Source organism: Cyprinodon variegatus, unplaced genomic scaffold (assembly GCF_000732505.1).
Source record: "Cyprinodon variegatus isolate N-32 unplaced genomic scaffold, C_variegatus-1.0 Scaffold950, whole genome shotgun sequence".
Taxonomy (NCBI): Eukaryota; Metazoa; Chordata; class Actinopteri; order Cyprinodontiformes; family Cyprinodontidae; genus Cyprinodon; species Cyprinodon variegatus.
Genome location: NW_015151403.1, coordinates 139,680 through 153,488, shown reverse-complemented (window position 1 = coordinate 153,488; position 13,809 = coordinate 139,680). Strand labels below are relative to the sequence as shown.

Sequence of the window (13,809 nt, the reverse complement as noted above, 5' to 3'; positions counted from 1 at the left end):
TCCAATATGGTGGACACTAAGGGGGGGGCTGAGACACATTTAATATTATCAGCGTTGTGATGCATTTTAGTAAAAATATTTTAATCAAAAACTTATTTAATGTGCACAAATAAGGAATAGCTGTAATAACCATGCCTGCAAACAGAGTGTTATGGGGCCCCCGGGGACTTGGGGCCCTAGGGAACTACCTAGTATTGCCTAATGGTAGATTCCACGATGTGTTGGGCAATCTGGTGTCTGACTTCATGCTCACTGTGTTTTACAGCTTATCTATGAGAGCTTCGCCCGCTATCTGGTGGAGCATAAGGGATACGACCGAGACCTCCTGAATCTGACTCCTGCTACCTGGGACTTCTGGTAGGTCTGCAGCTGCAGGAGGTTTTTAGCTAGCAGGCGGGACGCCGCCACAGAAAGATGGAAGACAGGCCTTCGAGATTCCAAGAATATCAAAAGTGAATTTATTTAAATTTGCATTACATTGCAAAACAAAAACTCTGATTATAAACGGATTAATCACATCTATTGATGTATTTAAAGTATTTCTTTCAATTAAAATAATTAAAGCAAAAATATGGTTTCTTGGTAAATGTGAATATTATATTAATTGTAATTCAGTTTCTTTATGTTGCAGCAACATTATGCAAACACTTCCTAATTAAATGTAGAAATCTATAATCTAATCTATAACCAATACATCCCTTCAGATGCTGTGTAGCTAGGTAGGTTAGCGATATACCCCTCATTGTGTTGGGGTCGGTCTGAATGATGAGCGCAGATTCAAATCTCAGTTTCATCATTAAAGGCATCTGGGTTAAAAACTCCTACTGAGGCAAAGCCTGCATGAGAGTTCAGCCCAAACGTCTCACTGAAACGCTGCCGGATTAATAAAACCAGCTCACGGAAAACTGGGCCTCTGCAGACTGAAGCCCCAGCAGTTCCAGCATCCAGACTCCTGGTTATACAGGAAAAAGAAATATTCTGCCAGTACCATTTATGTTTGCAACCTTTGTTTTGTTTTATTCCAAGAACAGAAGGCAGAAAATTTAATATGCTCTTATTTTGAAGGATTTCAAAGACTGAAATACAATGCTGGAATGTTAGGAATTAAAATGACAAACTTTCTAGTGGTTGCCTGATCGGTTGAACAGAAAATTGTTTACTGCATTAAAACCACTGTTGAACAAAGAAAAAGTGTTAACTGCGACACACACCCAGACGTATAAATCAGCCTTTAGTCATTCCAAAAACGTTAAAAAACAATCCACTGGACTTTGTTTCCAAGTTTGAAGATGTTTCGCTTCTCGTCCAGGAAGCTTGTTCAATTCAAAATGTCAGAAATAGTGTTGAGTTCCAGGTTTTATCCAGTAGCCCAACAAAGCCTTGTTTTTGCTTTAAAAACATGTAAATTGAAACGGAAGAATGGAGGTCGTTTGGCTTGTTAGTTAGCCTGCAATGCTCCATACCTGTCTATGGCTCTGAAATGGGGTCGTTAAAGGTTCCCCTGTAAATGGGTGGGGGTTCCAATGATGGCAGGAAGGAATCGACTCAATTGCTGCATTGTAGGTTTTTGAAAGCTGAAATCTGAGTCCACCCCTTCTCTGTTTAAGGTTGTTTTTTTCTTTCTTAACATAGATGACTTCCTTCACTCCACTCTTAAACCAACTGTCCTCTTTGTCCAAAATGTGAACATTCTGGTCCTCAAAAGAACTGTGAATGTGAAAAGAACTGAAGAACAGTGTCTGCTCACATATAGCTTGTGCTGAAGCCTTCAATCTGAGCCCCATCATGTTTTTAAATGTCCATTTTTCCCCAGTTTTAAAGGATTAGTGGTGGATCTGGAGGACGGAAACATTGTGAAATTGGCTGAAGATGGAACTGTGCTACGGTATGCCCATTCGTCATAAAATCTACACTGAGTTGGAAGCTTTTATTTATTTTTTTTTAAGCAGTCGTGGATTTTGTTTTTAATTTTGTTTTGTGCTTGAACAGAGCAACACATGGAACCAACAACCTCAGCACAGAGGAAATCATCAAACATTACGGGCCACAACGGGAGTGGAAGCACTTCGACAGCTTAAATACCTCCTTCACAAGATCAGGTGGGAATTGTTAAAAATCAGTGTTTGCTTTTCATTCTCTGTTTTCATTTTTCCTCCATTCACTGTAATTTGTGTATATCTGCAGCTAAATACTACTTCTATGACAATTACTTTGATCTGCCGGGTGCTCTGCTCTGTGGAAAAGTTGTGGACATGTTGCACAAGGTAATATCTTTGTAATATTGTAGGGGTTTAAATTTGAAGGTACATTTTTTTAACATTAACGCATGTTTTTCCTGGTTTAACAGCGGGGAAACGAGGTGAACTCTGACTTTTGGAAAGACATGGTGGCTGCCATCGACCATAACTACAATACTTCAGCATTTAAAGGTATGTCACACTGACCGCACCGATTCATTACTTTGAAAGATGAGACAAACTCAAAGATATTTTTCAAAGTCGAACTTTTATTCCATGTTTTTTTTTCAGTGAGTGGTACATAACTTAACACATCCAATGGGACATAGTTACAAAAAAAGCCGTTTGAAATTCTCCTCCGATGTTCTGCTCGTAGTCACAGTGCTGGTGTAAGTGTGCTGATCTCTTGTAACGTGTGAAACATCGGTTTTGCATATTTTTGTTTTCGAAATTTTAAAGGAAACCCTCAAACAGACATGGATTTAAAAAAAAAAAACAACAAAAAAAACCAAAACAAACAAACAAACACAAACAAAACAAAACAAAAAAAAAAAAAAACAAAACAAACAAACAAACACAAACAAAACGGGCACCATATATGGTGTCGCCATTCCAGGAGATTGTAGAGCACCACTTTGAAATCTTCCAAAATCATTTCTTTGTTTTTCGTTTTACAGCTAAAACACAAAGCGAATGAGGGGGGTGGGGTGGGGGGTTGTATCTCAGTTTGAGTATTTTACACCCTTGAAACTTGAGGTTGTTAAATTGTCATACAGATTCACAATCTTTTTTTTTTATTGTGTAAACTGATCTGTTCCTATGAACAGGTCAATGTTGGGTCTTTTTTTTATAAGGTTTTGAGGTTTACAGGGATTAATTAAATCACGTTGAGGCAATTAAGAACCCAGAGAACCCACAATGAACATTGTCTGCAGCAAAGATACCATTGCTCTCCTCGTCTGGGACTTGGATGAAGACTCTGTCGCCTGGGTGCAGCATAAGAACGGCGCTGCCTGCCATCTGATCCAGGAAGCCCTTGTTGTATTCATCATAGATGAAGACCATAGGCTCTTCGTTCTTGTAGAGGGCCACCAAAGCATTGGCACCATTGACGTGCATGTGGAAGCTAAAGTAGTAAAGGCCTGGAACCTGACAGGTGAACACACCACTGTGGGGGTCATAGTGGTTCTCTCCATTGTAAAGAATCTGGTTGAACTGAATAGGGGTTCCAGCAGGGGGGTAGGCCATGGTCAGCACAGCACTGAAGGCAGACATGGGAGCCTTCATCACTTCATGAGGCATCACAACCTCATGGGATTTGATGGGCATACTCTTTTCATGGTGGTAGACTACCTCTCCTGGGGGACCAGGTGGACCAGGAGGGCCAGCAGGGCCGGGGCGACCATCATGACCTTTCTGTCCTGGGGGTCCTGGGGGACCCATGGGACCAGAAACTCCCTTAGATGTGAGGCCTGCTGGACCAGGTGGACCTGGGGGACCTTGGTGGCCCTTAAGTCCGGGGGGACCTGATGGACCAGGAGGGCCAACTTGCCCTGGAGCTCCTGGCATTCCAGGTTCACCGCTTTTACCTGGTGCTCCTGGGGGACCTGTGTGACCCTTATGTCCAGGGAGACCATTTGCACCTGGACTTCCTGGAGAGCCAGCATGGCCTTGTGAACCCTTAGGACCCTGAGCTCCATTGTGACCTGGAATGCCTGGGGGACCTACTGCACCTGGAACACCTGGTTTCCCAGTGAAGCCTTGTGCTCCCTGCTCACCCTTGGATCCTCTTGGGCCTGGTGCGCCTACCATACCAATATCACCTTTGGGTCCTACTGGGCCTGGCTCACCCATAAATCCTCTTGAACCCTGAGGACCAGCTGGACCTATTGGACCTGGAGCACCAGGTTGACCGGTAAATCCAGTTGGGCCTGGCTCTCCTTTCTGACCAGTGGTTCCTGGGGTTCCTGGAGATCCTCTGGATCCTGGTATTCCAGGCTCACCTGTTTTTCCAACACCTGGCATTCCAGGAGAGCCTGGCTGACCAGCGGGTCCCTGTGGACCCTTAGCCCCCATTGGCCCGGGTGTACCTGGGGTACCATTCTGGCCTGGTTTCCCTGGTGCTCCTACACCTGGTGGGCCAGTGTGACCCTTAGGACCTGGCATACCCATTGGCCCAGGAGCCCCATCTCTTCCTGGATTTCCACTCTTACCAGGTTCTCCAGGATAGCCAGTGGCACCAGGCTTGCCAATTCCAGGCTTGCCAGGCATACCAGATGGGCCCATTGGCCCAGTTGGACCTGATGGACCCTGCACCCCAGGAACACCAATACCTCTCTCTCCTTTTGGGCCTGGAAGACCAGGAATACCAGGATGACCCTTCAAACCGGGCTCTCCTCTATGACCCATTGGACCTGGAAGCCCTGCTGGTCCAGGTTTTCCCGTAGCTGAAAGCCCAGCAGGTCCAGGGGTTCCAGGTGTACCGGGTGCACCTCTTGGTCCCATTGGTCCAGTTGCACCATTTGCACCTCTATCACCAGGTTTACCAGGGCTTCCTGGTTTTCCTGGAGCACCTGGGATACCAGGTTTGCCTGCCTGAGAGTGGCCAGGGGCTCCAGGTGGTCCCGGTGGGCCTCTTGGTCCTGTATGTCCCACACCCATTTCTCCGGGAGGTCCAGGTGGTCCCATTGGTCCTGGTTCACCTGGGGGTCCTGGAGGACCTTGAGCTCCTGCAACACCTTAAAAAAAGCAGACAACATGTTAATCTGGTGTTGCAGTGCAGATGGGGTGATTTCACCAATCCTTGCTGTTTTATTTTCATCCTTTGAAAAATACATGTTGGGATTTTTCTACCAAATAAAATCAAAACAATCAAACAAGATTGAAAGCAGCATCAACCACTTTGTGAGGAGCCACCAATTTAGTTATTTTGGTGTCTGGCTCTAAAGCAGCCTTTGCCTTTTCAGAGAAAGATGTAAATTTCTCCTTCTCTGTCTATAACTGCATCTATGGCATTGTTTTCCACCACAACCCGGTGGAGCGGGAGTTAAATATTGCTCCATATGATGGTGGATAGGGTTGTGGGGACAGCAGGGTTTTTCTTCCTCGTACCATAACCTTTAGAGGAACGTTGATCTGGAGACAGCATCCTGTCCGTTGCACCTCCAAACCCTTCAATATCTCGACTCTGCACTCAAAATGCCGTAAATATTCCTTCCAGTCAGTGTCAGCTGTGCTCTATGTTGAATTAATACAACTAATATCTTCCTCTAATCAGTTTTTTCTAAAACTGGTATAGGTAACCATAAAATAGGATTTATTATTATTATTCAATTAAATGTTTTATTATAGGAGCTCAGTTCCTATTTAGGTTAGCCAACGTCTACATTAACCTATTGCTTTAAATTCAAGGCATATCAAATATAAATGGTTGCTGTGGAAAGGGGTTAGATCAGGCTTTTTCTCAATTGGTCTGATGTCCTGCACCTTTTAAATGAGTCTCTAGTTCAACACAGCTGTACCAATTAATTGGGTCATTAGCAGGACTCTGAGTGCATAATGAGGAGGTCATTCAGTCATTTGGTTTAAGTGTGGAAACAGAGAGTCATCTAAAATGTGGACGTCTGACCTTAAGGGCCAAAGTTCTGGAAGTCTGGTGTAGCTGTTGGCTTTTTTTTTTGCCAAAAAAAAAAAGATGTCTGGCCTTGGCTTTAAATCCGCCAAAGTAATGAGCTTTGTGAAGTTTGTTATTGTGGATAGGTTAGCGTCTGCCTCCATGAGATCTTAGAAGATGTTGTGTTTATCAATAAGTGGTGATTGGCAGAAGGAAATGGTTTGAAGTTCTGGTAAACGTCTCTGGTTTGTCTTCTGAAATGGTGTTTAGGGAGGAAAACATGTCATTTTCTAGCCACATGGCGGCTGCTGCCTGACAGGAGATGTTTATGCCAGGAACGGACCTCTTGGCAGGCAGTGATACCACAAAGTGAAGGTGATGGACTCAGACCTTCACTGTCCCTTTCACTCTCCAGCCCCTTTCTTGAAGCTCAGCTGATTTGAAAAAAAGTTACTGTGAATCCTGTTTAGTATTTTTTCTGCAGGATGGATAAATGCTCTCTGTGGGGTAAAGCTCCTCAGAAGCATTTCTTTCCTACCTCTATCTCCCTTTGGGGTGTTGTGGGACACCCTGAGGATTTTGGGTGGGGCAGTCCTGCATCTGTTTTGTAGACTTGTTGAATCCCAGCCCTCACTTTTTATTTCAAGTTTTATGTATTTTTAAGGAGGCCTGAAGGCAAACCACATCAACAGCTCTGTAAACGCTGACAGCGACGTTTATATCGTTAACTTGGGTCATTAAATCTATTGGGCATCCAAGAAGAAGTGGCCTCATGGCAACCTCTGCTTCTTTATGTCATTACTGTGCACAAATATGACAGCTCCCTTCCACCCTTTTGATTTAGAGCACACAGCCTTTTTTTATTACATCAACTAACAGGTGTAAAAGGAAACAGTTGATCCACTAGATGGGCCTTAATGAAGTAGGGCGGCACTGACGCATAAGAGCAAACAGTCTGCCTGGGTGTGAATAAAAGGTGTATTCCTGGAGCTAATAGTGCTAAGGGTGATGGCATTAATAAGGATAATGATTTGATTTAACAGCTAACTGAGAACGTCTATGTATTTTCAGGTCATTTAGAAAATTAGGAGAAGTTGGAGGATAAATTAGACTTAAAGGTTGAAATGTCATTAATGTGGCAGAACTGATTGGTGGGTTCTTCTTTCCTGGGCTGATGGTTAAGACCTCATGGACTATTGATGCCTTTAGGGAGGGTGAACAGTGAACTTAAGGACATTTGTAAAGACATATTTAGGACAATTTATATAATCTCTATGTTTGGTAGAGACATTTTACCACAGAAACTCTTCCTAGCTCTAACTTTGTATTTTAAATGGTTCATATTTTTATGACAGAACAAAGACGGGATCCATCATGGATTCACCCGCAAAGTTTCCTTTTAATTCCAGCTGCTGATTGTAGCAATAAATCCACCTCCAGAAAAATGCTGCCAGCACCACAGTGTGATAAAATCATTAAAGTGTGACGGGGAGAATAAAAAAAAAGGTAACTTACTGTGACTCTTGACGGGATAGGGGACCTTGGACACTTTTGATGCATAGTACCTCTCAGGGGTTCCCTCGGCCAAGGCCAGGAGGACGAAAAGGACGGATGTTACTCGCAGGTCCATCATGTGAAGCGAAACCTGCACATAAGAACATCTGAGTTAGAAAAAGAGGCGTGCTTGTCTCTGCTACATCAACATGGAAAAAGTCATTGAATCACTTTCTGTAGAGCAAAGAAAGTGAATTTAAAAGTAAGAAGCTTTTGCAAAAAATGAAAAAATGTCTAAATGGACTGTATAAACATGAACGTCTCATTTTGCCACTGGAAACCAACAGAAAGAGGATACTGAGCCCACATGATGCAAAAGTGATGCTTGTCCATCTGTTAAACAACAAGTTCATCAAATCTAAGTCTACCTGCAACCATCAGCTCTTTACCATTATCTGATCCACAGCCCGCCTGCAGCTCACAGTCTCCTCTCCATCATGCAATGACCCCCAAACTTAAAGCCAAACTTACCGTGAAGGTGTGCGCTCCAAAGAAACAATGCGTGGGGCGGGGGCTGCGGGTCAGGAGGCTGCTGACCCGGCACGGTCCTCGTATATCCTTAGATGTAGAGTCGGTCTGCCAGTGTGAGTGGCAGCTGCTGCTTCCCAACACGCTGGGCTCAAGGTTTTTATACCAAGCTGCTCTCCAGCATCATGGAGTCATCTACCTCCTGTGGAAGACCCTCCCTGCTCTGATGTCATCTTTAATGATGGGTGCTATATCCCAAGGAGGCCTGTCACATCAGTGACGGTCCTCCCTCCTCCTGCCTGGTTCTCCCTGTGCTCCCTCTGAATCACATGTTCTCTGCTAATGTTCATCTGTCCCGTCGTCCACAGCAGATGCTCATTGGTCCTTCTGTCCAGTTACTGTTTGTGATATGGTTTATTTTTAAAGACTAAAAGCAGACCCTTATTGACCAAATAGTCTGTCACAGTCAGTTTTATTTCTTGAAAATTAAAGACTCATTTGACCTCTTGTCTGAGTGAAACCCACACTAATCATCTTTTTCTCTACATAATGTATATTTTTTCCAGCTGTGTTTAAATCTTCCTGTTAAACCTTCTGCAGGAACAATCTAATCATCTCTACAAACACATCAAAAAGCCTGCTGCGCTGCACCGCACTCGTCTCTGTTGGTGAGCGAGTGAGAATGGATGCAGAGAATGCAGCATTTAGCCACTAGGGGTCAGAAGTGAGGCATGGTCAGACTGAGTGAAAGTGTGTGGTTCACTGAAAACTTTGTCTCTTTGTATTAAAGTAGATTGCTAGCATATAAAAAAAGATTAAAAAAAGAAGAAATTTGAGAAAAATGTCATCTTTGTGCCCTGATTCAGGCTGCATTATGTTTATAACATCTTCTGTCATCTATGGACTGAATTTTCTTTCATTGTTGTTGCAACAAAGAACAAGTTTTACTAACAGAACTTAGAAGAAAAAACTTTTTTATCAAAAAAAAATATTGTATTTCATGAAATTATTGGTATTTTTTTCATTTTCGATCTTTTTTCTTTTTTTTTAGATTGAGTTTTGAGAATTAAATTCTTTTCCAAATTGCGTTTTCCAAATAATGTTCTCTGCACATCTGGGTTGTTGCTGCTGGACGGCAGCAACAATATTTTTATTGGTCAAGAGTGAGCTTTTGTATTGGGCTTGAAGTGAAGGGGATGTGATCTGTACCATAGTAGCCATTCAAAATGTCCACACTTTCCTTGATGGGTCCTTGGCTGGTGCTTGGATGGTCCCCTACAATTCCATTTTAAACATCAATATTTGTACTAAACTATTGTTTCTGTCATGATTTGTGGACATTAAGAGCTAAAGAGAAGTGTCATCTCCTGGTCAGACACTGTAATTCAGTGAAAGGGTGGAGTCGGAGTGAAAAAATATGCAAAAGGTGGGTCACTCCAGCAGGGATTTAAGTGTTCCAGCCACAGCCTGGATTTCCGGCTCATAGCGATTGCCCCTGGGTAAAAAAAAAAATAAAATAAAAAAAATAATTGAAATCCCTCTTGCGTGTTTCAGCCAGTGGTAGCAAAGGAGCGCTCTGAACAGTATTAGCCAATCAGAAGAAGGGGGCGGGTCTTAGGAAATTACCTCCTCCTCTTGTTTCTTGGTCAAGCCGCCAGATAGATTGTAGTTCAGTGCTGAAGTTCTACATGTTCAACAGAGAAACGTGTAAAAAGTAAAAAATTTAAAAAAAAATTAAACTGTGTTTGGAGAGAAGGACGATAGAGAGAACGGAATGGCGTGGAGTGGCACAGTTTATGAACTCTGGCAATGATGTCACGACCCTAGATAAAGGTCTCAAAAACAAATGGCGCTGGGCATGGCTGGAGGAGACAGGGCGAGATGGCTAGCCATTTAGCAGCTGGTGCAGAAGGTTAGGTGAACCAGCCGCTTCTGCACGCTGTGCTCCAGGAACGCTTAGCAGCAAAACTGGATATAAAAAAAAAATATATAGTACATGTATCTTCTATATATATATATATATATATATATATATATATATATATATATATATATATATGACTTTCTTGCCTGTATCGGAAAAGTTTGGGCTCAGAAATATTTTTTGCTTAATCTCTGCTCCAGTGGCTGGATATTGGCTGCAATCAGGCTGGCGTTTGACTGGAAATTTGGCTGCTACTGTATCAACAATTTGTAAAACTGCGATGAAAAATTTCATAAAACAACATTTAAAAAAAACATAACGGGAAAAAATATCTGAGAAAACAAAGTTACTCTTGAATCCTATTTTTGTTGGTTTATTAAAGTATGTCTGATTCTGATTCTGTCTGATATCGGTACACATTGCAACAACTTCTTTTTCATTAAATAAAATGCTCTTTTTTTGAGAAGGCATGAAACTGAAAAAACTTCACTTTAAATTCCTAGAAAGCCCAGACAATTCATTTTTGATGCAGATTTGTTATTGCTATTATATAGCATTATCAAGGCACCAACTGTTCCACTCCGGGCCTTTAGGTGGCAGTAATACAAAAGGGAAAGTAGAGTTGCAGTGAGCCTGTATTTTCATGGCTGTTTGATTTCAGAGGCTGCATCCTCCAAGGACTTGGTCTATTTGGACTGGGTCTTTCGAGGTCCGTAAAAATAAGAAAGTCGGAAGTTTTGCCTCTGGATTTAAGCAGTTCCAGCCTTCTCTAGCTTTCATCGCTCGTACGCTCTGTCGCCTAGCAACTGTGACAGCTCACACACAAAGCAGGCAAAGAATGGATGCGCTATCAGCTCATTTGCGCATGCTCATCCAGATATACATCTGGGTTTTCCTCAATTTTATTTTGTTAAAAAGTCCTAAATTATGTTTTCCCTCCCCAAAAATTGTAAACGTATTAAAATATTATATGTTAAAGGTTTATGATGTATTTCTTGAGAAAATAAATGCATTAAAATCCTTTGTTTTTTATCACTCTGTGCCTGATCTGCACCGGAAATGGGATCCTACGCTACTTCTGGTGGCTAACTTTTTCGGGTTTTTGATTTAAACATAAATCTATATAGTCTTTTTGAGATTTTTGTTTTTCTTCTGTTTCGAGAATAAAGTCCTAACATTCCGAGAATGAAGTCATCAAACAACAACCCATTTCAGAAACAAAGCTTTGAGCTCCGACCAGCATATAATGGCCAACCAGCTCCACCAAACAGAAACCTGAGTCCTCTTTGACATGATGATGCTCGCGAATTCCTCGCTTAAGTGAAGACAGTGCTTCCTGTAAGAGTTGTCTTAAAATACAACTTCTTTCTTCTAATTTTAGGACTTTATTCTCATAACTTTATGACTTTATTCTCATAACTTTATGACTTTATTCTCATAATGTTGCGACTTTATTCTCGTAATGTTGTGACTTTATTCTCATAATGTTGCGACTTTATTCTCGTGATCTTCCGACTTTATTCTCGTAATTTTATGACTATTCTCGTTGCGACTTTATTCTCGNGACTTTATTCTCGTAATTTTATGACTATTCTCGTTGCGACTTTATTCTCGTAATCTTCCGACTTTATTCTCGTAATTTTATGACTATTCTTGTTGCGACTTTATTCTCGTAATTTTATGACTATTCTTTTTGCGACTTTATTCTCGTAATTTTATGACTATTCTCGTTGCGACTTTATTCTAGTAATCTTCCGACTTTATTCTCGTAATTTTATGAGTATTCTTGTTGCGACTTTATTCTCATAATTTTACAACTATTCTCGTTGTGACTTTATTTTCGGAATTTTATGACTTTATTCTCAAAATAGAAGAAAAACTAATCTCTTGCCTGGCCCTAAAGTGTCAGAACCAGACCAGAACCAAGTGAACTCTTGTGATGCTTTGAATATATTATAATAAAATAGAATAGAAAAGAAAAGAATAGAAAACCCTTTCTTTATTGTCCCACAACAGAGACATTCTGGTGTTTACAGCAGCAAAAAGATTATAGAAAAAATGGTCACACAAATGTGGACCCTAGAAAAATGTATAAGAATAACAAGATAGTGAAGAGTTAAAAGATTAACAATAAAATCCTGTACTGTAAAGTCTTTTAACAACATAAAACTGTTCATCTGTAGAGTAAATAACCAATACGCAGCTATGGACATTTTTACAGTAATGGATAGTTGAAAATAGCAGCAACATCAGAGATGTGCAAAATGACAGCAGCGTGTTATTTAACTGACTAAGGTAGAAACTGTGCAAAATCAGCATGAATGTAAGAACTGATTGAGGTTGCTGGGAACAGTGGTGGTTCTAGAGTCTTCCAGCTGCTGGGAGGAAGGATCTGTGATAACGCTCCCTGGTGCATTTAGGGGGCAGCAGTCAGTCACTAAGGAGCTCCCCTGTTTAGCAACAGCTTCATGCTTGAGGTGGGAGACATAATCCAACAGAGATGTTCATTTAGTTAAAATTACAAAAGGTTAATATCTTTCCCAAATATTTCCCATCCTGAAAAGATGAATGACAAAAGGCACTTTTTTCTCTCTTAATTTTCCCATTTCTCCAATTCCCATTTCTTTTCCTCTTGTGCCCAGCATTATACGGTCATAAAAGCCTAATGGTGTATAGAAGTGAGACAGCGTTGAGTGATTTGTGGGAAATGCATAAGTCCTCCATCTGAAGCATATAAAAGCTGCAGTGGCCCAGCTACCTTGTAATATTTGCTCTACCTACTCCTGGAAAAGCCTTTTCCTCCTCTGACCGTATCATTTAATCTGCTACCAACTCAGCAGCCGCAGAAGAGCCCTCGCTGAGCCGTAGGCATCCTCGGTAAACTCTCTGAATGAAATGACAGAGTAGTCTGGGGGTGGAGTCGACCTTTAACAAGTTTCTCAGCTGCAGATTCGCCACGGCATCTCACCATGAAAGTCTCTGCGACCACAGTGTGGCGTTGCCACGCTTTATTTCTCGGACTTTTATTTTTCATCCCTCCTTGGTGTGTCAGAGTTATTACCTCTGTATCTAAATCTGACTAGCGTGAGGTTTAATGTAAACGGCTACTTAGATCCACATACCGTTTTTGGGTTAGATCCCGCTTTGCATGGCAAAAGGCAGTCAGAACACATAAACATGTAATTAGGGCTGGAGATGAACTGTGCAGAATGCTTTTCTAACACGGAGCCATGCGGAGCCTTCTGGCACCTCCTGGTTTGGGCCTGGGTGGTATTGCTGGGAAGGGTCCGCTCTAACCATTGTTTTGCTCGTCCTGGCAACTGAATGTGCTGCAGCTTCACTCTAGACGTTACATAATGCTCTTTCAGACGCTCTAATGATGATAGAAGTTGTTGCAGGATGCCTAGCCCTTGTTTTCTGCATATCCTTCTAATCTCTTTTGCATGTGTTACCTATAAAACCACTCAACATGGTAGTGGACATGTATCGACTTTTTACGGCCATAGTATTGTGTCTTTGTGTTAAACATGCGGCCAGTGCCCTACTCACTACCAGGAAAGAACAATTCATGTCTCCTGGATTAGGATTTTCTTCTCTAGCTGGTGTGATTCTCTGATTACCTTTGAAACCATGAATTGTCATTGAATCGTTGCCTTTGCATGCTCTGCTGTAGTTATAATACTGGATGACAGGAAACTGACTCCTACTCAAATTGAGGGTAAATACTAGGGCTGGACAATATAGAAAAAAAGCTTATCGATTAACAAAATGCATATTGATCGATATTGATAATTAATGAAAAGATTTGAAACCATATTTTATGTGCAGCTCTGCCTGGACTTTTTATAATATTGCTAAATGATTTAATTTTAATAAAAAACACAAACACAGACTTCCAATTAAATCTTTATTTAACCAACTTTTTTAACCATAACAATTGTTTTAAAGAGACCTGAGTTGTTATTAAATACTGACAAAGAATAAACTAAAGTGACCAGAAAAGTGACCAAAAT

General features: G+C 41.5%; 2 protein-coding genes across 2 annotated transcripts in view; one reads left to right on the top strand and one right to left on the bottom strand.

The window, feature by feature from the left end:
* Window positions 1-13,809, top strand: part of nt5dc1 (5'-nucleotidase domain containing 1) — a 97,054-nt gene that overhangs the window by 2,663 nt on the left and 80,582 nt on the right. The window contains exons 2-6 of the mRNA XM_015398677.1: window positions 266-357; window positions 1,814-1,885; window positions 1,990-2,099; window positions 2,185-2,264; window positions 2,348-2,429. Coding sequence (XP_015254163.1) covers window positions 266-357; window positions 1,814-1,885; window positions 1,990-2,099; window positions 2,185-2,264; window positions 2,348-2,429 — 436 coding nt within the window. The remainder of the gene's footprint in view (window positions 1-265; window positions 358-1,813; window positions 1,886-1,989; window positions 2,100-2,184; window positions 2,265-2,347; window positions 2,430-13,809) is intronic.
* col10a1 (collagen, type X, alpha 1) lies at window positions 3,079-8,052 on the bottom strand. The gene is made up of 3 exons (XM_015398680.1): window positions 7,876-8,052; window positions 7,366-7,495; window positions 3,079-4,975 (listed from the first exon to the last, which is right to left on the bottom strand). The coding sequence occupies exons 2-3, from the start codon at window positions 7,481-7,483 to the stop codon at window positions 3,120-3,122; spliced, it is 1,974 nt and encodes a 657-aa protein (XP_015254166.1). The 5' UTR covers window positions 7,484-7,495; window positions 7,876-8,052; the 3' UTR covers window positions 3,079-3,119.